Source organism: Dipodomys ordii, unplaced genomic scaffold (assembly GCF_000151885.1).
Source record: "Dipodomys ordii isolate 6190 unplaced genomic scaffold, Dord_2.0 Scaffold66, whole genome shotgun sequence".
NCBI lineage: Eukaryota > Metazoa > Chordata > Mammalia > Rodentia > Heteromyidae > Dipodomys > Dipodomys ordii.
Genome location: NW_012267282.1, coordinates 3,455,858 through 3,461,554, shown reverse-complemented (window position 1 = coordinate 3,461,554; position 5,697 = coordinate 3,455,858). Strand labels below are relative to the sequence as shown.

Below are 5,697 nucleotides of genomic sequence, written 5' to 3'. Positions count from 1 at the left end.
CCCGTCCTCGGTGGGGATGAATGGGCGGGCGTGCCGGTCTTTAACAGGACAGAGCGTTCTCGCAGGGACAGCTTGCCAGCCCCAGAGCGACGGACGGGGTTTATGACCCTGGTCCAGACACTCATCTGCCCACAACTCCCGAGGAAGCTCCCGGTGCGTGCCCAAGGCCGGGCCCGGCGGGGGGGGGGGAGACCCTGGAGTCCAAGGGCTCAGAGTTGGCCTGAGCAATTTAATGAGGCTCCCACCTCTTTAAAAAAATTTTTAATTGGATTCAACCATGAACCAACACGATCCCTTCTTCAGGAATTGACAGACTTGTGAGGAATCAGACTACACGTAACAGGCAAAGTACACACACGTTAGAAGGGAATACTTCTGTTATAGGCAGAAAAATGAAGTGGTCTGGGGTAGGGAGGACAGGCGGCCCTGTAGACTAGGTTCTAGGTCCCAGAGATGTAGACTTTGTAGAGTGGGAGAGACAAGAAAGTCTCAACTAAATAAGAGATTTCAAGTTATAGTAAGTTCTATCGTTCTTTTCGTGCCAGTCCTGGGGCTTGAGCTCAAAGCCTGGGCACGGCCCCTGAGCTTTTGTTCTCAATGATAGCACAGCTCCACTTCCAGCTTTTTGGTGCTTAATTGGAGCTGAGTCTCTTGGACTTTCCTACCAAGGCTGGCTTTGAACACGATCCTCAGATGTCAGTATCCTGAGTAGGTTGGATCATATGTGTGAGATACTGGTGTGCCCGATTCATATTAAGTTCTGTAAAGGAAATAAACCCCAGACAGGCTGTGGAAAATGGCCTGGGACAACTATGACTCTTGGAGCCTCAGGGATCCGAAGGAGAGCACACAACGCTAAGGGAACTGCAAGTTCAAAGGCTCTGAGGTCAATGTGTCCTGAGCTGGAGAAACACTGGGCCCAGAGGGGTGGACGGTGGGGAAGGCACTTCCCACGTTCTTGCATGCTCTGGCAGGGACCTCCTGTGCTCCTGAACTTAAAACAGTCCTCGCTGCTCCCACGGGACGGGACAGCCTCCCGTAGAGGGGAATTTGGTGAAGTTCAGACTTGGAAACATTTTAGTTTTTGACCCAGTAGGGATTTTTGTTTTCTAGACAGATATGTGACAGGGAGCAGGGAGCTGACATACTAGCTTGCAAACAGAGTAAGAAAACCTAAATAGAATCTACATATCCTTCCACAGGGGACCTGAGGAGTAATTAGTGAGCAACTGGCCAGCAGAATGTTCTGGAGCAGGCATAAAGTGCATCTATAGGGTGGGAAGTCATGTACAGGTAGAAAATGACTTACTCCATGTAGGGGAGTGAAGTTGAATGAGTGATCCAACTGTCTGGACAAAAGTGCGCCAGCTGACAGTTGTACTTGGAGAGAGATTATCCCAAAAGCCTGAGTGGCTCCAAGCTGGGTTTGTCCATGTTGCTGTATGACCTTGGGTAGGTGATGGAGCTAAGTCCTCCCCAGAGATAAATAATGCTTTGGGGTACTGGCAAGGAAAAATGACCCAATCAATGGTCATGGCTTGGGAGCACCCCCCCATGTGATCAACAGGAAATGCGAACAAGGATTATTTTTAGGACACATGAATTGCCTCTGAGCCTTTATGCATCTAATAGCACTGCAAATATACCAGCAAGAACTGTGAGAAATGAGAAACTGAGAGGAGCAAATGCGTCACTCAGGCTATTTCTCCATATAAACATCACCGTCTGGTTAACAAGTTTGTAAGTTCTCCATCCCTCATTGAACTCTGTTTTATTTTTTTTAAACAATCATTCTTTTTTTTTTTTTGGTAGTGGGGCTTGAACTCTGAGCCTGGGCACTGTCCCTCAGCTCTTCAGCTCAAGGCTAGTGCTGTACCACTTGAGCCACAGTGCCACATCCGGCTTTTTCTGCTTATGTGGTGCTGAGGAATCGAAGCCAGGGCCTCATGCATGCAAGGCAAGCACTCTACCACTGAGCCACTTGCTCTGTTTTGCTGTGGTTTTTGGTATGCCACTACTGGGGCTTGGACTCAGGGCCTGGGTGTTGTCTCTGAGCTTTTATGCTCAAGGCTAGTGCTCTATCACTTGAGCCACAACTCCACTTCTGGCATTTTTTTGTATGTTTAATTAGATATGAGTCACAGACTTACCTGCCCAGGCTGGCTTTGAACTGTGATCCTCAGATCTCAGCCTCCTGAGTAGCTAGGATGACAGGTGTGAGCCACCTGCAGCCAGCTTTTCTTAATCTTCCCTTTCAACATCCCCTCCCCCCATTCATTCCCCACTGGGTAACAGGGGTAGCAGGATCTCATCCCAGCCTAATCACAGAAAATGTTTCAGGCAAGTTTGGACTAAGAACTACCATGTGTGACTGCTTATGGGTCATTTCTTAGTGAGTGATGGGGTAATCACATGGTAAATGGGGAATAGCTCAATTAAAGCTTTTTTTTTGTCAGTGGTGGGGTTTGAACTCAGGGACTGGGCATTCCTGAGCTTTTGTGCTCAAGGCTAAAAAAAGGCCAGGAGCTTATGGCTCATGCCTGTAATCCTAGCTACTCAGGAGGCTGAGATCTGAGGATTGCAGTTCAAAGCCAGCTGGAGCAGGAAAGTCTATGAGACTTATCTCTAATAAACCATCAGAGGGGCTGGGAAGATGGCTCAGTGGTAGAGCGCTTGCCTTGCATGCCTGAGGCCCTGGGTTCGATTCCTCAGCACCACATAAGCAAAATGAAAAAAGCCGGAAGTGGCGCTGTGGCTCAAGTGGTAGAGCGCTAGCCTTGAGCTGAAGAGCTGAGAGACAGCGCCCAGACCCAGAGTTCAGGCCCCACAACCGGACCCAAAAAAAATAAAAATAAATAAACCATCAGAAAACCAGAAGTAGAAAAACAAGTCGTTTAAATAAGGATACAGGTGGACCTGTTGCAACAATGAGAAGTACAAGTTGTCATGTCAAAAACAAACTTTACAACTTGGGGGGGGGAGGATTGGGTGGGAGGGGAGGGAAGGGAAGGAGATGGGAAGGGATGGGAAGGGTAAACAAAGGAGGAGGCTACAATGCTTGATAAGAAATGTACTCACTATCTTGCCCATGTAATTGTAACCCCTCTGTACAGTATTTTCACAATAAAAAAGAAAAGAAAAGAAAACCAGAAGTAGCGCTGTGGCTCAAGTAGTAGAGCACTAGCCTTGAGCTGAAGAGCTGAGGGACAGTGCCCAGGACCAGAGTTCAAGCCCCACGACTGACAAAAGAGAAGAAAAGAAATTAGGCGCCTTTCTCCAACAAGAAGAAATAAGTCATAGAAGGTAAAACTTAGAACTTTTTTTTTTTTTGGGTCCGGTCATGGGGCCTGAACTCTGGGCCTGAGCGCTGTCCCTCAGCTCTTCAGCTCAAGGCTAGCGCTCTACCACTTGAGCCACAGCGCCACTTTCGGCTTTTTTCTTTTTGCTTATGTGGTGCTGAGGAATTGAACCCAGGGCCTCAAGCATGCAAGGTAAGCGCTCTACCACTGAGCCACCTTCCCAGCCCTAACTTAGAACTTTTGCTGGTGGCTCACACCTATAATCCTAGCTACTAAGGAGGCTGAGATCTGAGGATCATGGTTTGAAGCTAGCCTGGTCAGGAAAGTCTGTGAGATGCTCATTTCCAATTAGTTATCAAAAACAAAAACAAAAAACCTGGAAGTGGCACTATGGCTCAAAATGGTAGAGCACTAGCCTTGAGCACAAAAGCTCAGGGACAGCGCCCAGGCCCGGAGTTCAAGCCCCATGATCGACCAAAACAAAAAACTTAGAACTTTTGTCAGAGGCTCTAAGTTCAAAATTGCAGAACTGCCAATAAATAAATAATTCACTCAAAAGGACTGGATGTGTAGCTCAGTGGCAGAGTGCTTCTGCTAGCACACACAAATCCCTGCATTCAAAAGGAAAAGAACAAACTCCAAATGGAAATGTAAAACTAGAGCCATGTCCAGGTACTTAGGAGGCTAAGCAGGAGGATGTCTTGAGCCCGAGAGCATGAAGTCAGTGGAATCACATACTGAGTCCCAATCTCGAAAAACAAGGCAAAGGCATAAACTCCTAGATGATAGGAAAAAACCTAGATGGGCTGACTTAGTGATGACTGTTTAGACACAAGACCAAAGGCATCATCTTATAAAAGAGTAACTGAAAGCTGGACCTCCTCAAAACAAACTTCTGGCCTGCAAAAGACAATGTCAAGACAGTGAAGAACCCCTCACACAGGGAGTCTCTGTAGGAGATTCCCTAATAGAGGGCTGTTAACTAAAACATACAAGGAACTCTTAAACCTAAAAAACCAGACACAGTAGCTCATACCTAAAATCCTAGCTACTTTAGAGGCAGGTAAGTTGCATGAGACGATCTCCAATTAACCACCCTAGAAGTGGAGTTGTGACTCAAGTGGTAGAGTGCTAGCTTAGAGGTAAAGAGCTGAAGCTGAAGGACAGTCTAGCCCGAGTTCAAGCCCCAGTATCAGCACAAAAAGCAAACACCTCCAAAACCACTTGCTCATCTTGCAAAACAGTGCAAAGAGGGATACTATATGCCAGGCTGCGGGGTGCCAGCCAGGCGGAGAAGCCAGCCTCCCTGAGCCTCCAGAGAGGCAGGGCAGCCGGGAGTGAGGACACTTGAGCTGGGGAAACAGATCCTTTTCTGGACAGCAGGTGCTTCCCTATCGCTGGGCAATCAAGACCATGAGAAGCTCTCAACACCTTTCTGGCTTGGCAGGCCAGGGCTGGGGAAGCGGGTCCGCTTTCTCCGAACGGTGGTCATGGCCTCCCAGCACAATGCTGTGGGTGAGGATGATGCGTGGGGTACGTGTGGACGTGTGTGCACGAATGTGTACACCTGTTGGCGTTGACAGAGGACGGGGTCGGTGAAACAAGGCCACACTAAGAACACCCCAAGTCCCAGCCTCCCACCACTGACCCCTGGTGGCGTGGGGAGGGAGGGAGGACAGTCTGCTGAGGTACCCTAGGGTCCCAAGCTGGATGTGGACCCTGGGGCAGGTCACTGCGCCCGTCTGGGCCTCAGTTTCCCTGTGATAGGATCCCCAGCGCAGGTCCGGATAGGTGAGGAGCGCTGGCGGGAGGCACTCCTGGTGGTCTCGATTATCCGCAGCCACGGCGGGGCCGGGGCCAGTTCCAGCAGCTCCGGAGACCGGAGCGGGTGGGGTGGGGCCTGCGGACCACAGTGGGAACTCCGGGGCGCGTTGACACACTTGACACACAAGCCGTGGCGGACTTGAACCAGGTCCGGACGCTCGGCCCCGCCCACAATTGCAGACCACGCCCACTCACCACCGGAAGTGACGCGAGCGGTGCGTTCGGGCCCAGACGCTCGGACACGTTCCGGGGGAGGAGTCGGAACGCCAGGCGGGGACCTGGAGTAAATGCCCACACCCGAACCTGCACGCACAGACCCGGAGGCGCCCAGCAGCCAGAGGCAGCGAGGTCAGACCTCGGAACGGGCCCGGCTTCCACGCGAGGTCGCCTAGTTCTCTAAGGGCCCCTCGCGGCAGAGGAGCAGCGTCCGAGCGAGGCTCGTGGTTCTGAGTCCCAGCTCTCCGCGTCGGGTGAGGTCGTGAAACCGAGGCTGGCCGCAGAGCCCCTGGCCCCGCGCTCGCACCCCGTTTCCCAGCCGGTGAACTCCGCGCGGCCCCTGGCGGCGGGCGCCCCG

At 51.1% G+C, this 5,697-nt stretch overlaps 1 protein-coding gene across 1 annotated transcript in view; it reads left to right on the top strand.

Moving 5' to 3' along the window:
- The window catches only part of Ogfod2 (2-oxoglutarate and iron-dependent oxygenase domain containing 2), an 11,205-nt gene that overhangs the window by 2,513 nt on the left and 2,995 nt on the right, over positions 1-5,697 (top strand). The window contains exons 2-4 of the mRNA XM_013023058.1: positions 4,747-4,832; positions 5,067-5,187; positions 5,304-5,471. Of these exons, the coding sequence (XP_012878512.1) occupies positions 4,747-4,832; positions 5,067-5,187; positions 5,304-5,471 (375 nt within the window). The remainder of the gene's footprint in view (positions 1-4,746; positions 4,833-5,066; positions 5,188-5,303; positions 5,472-5,697) is intronic.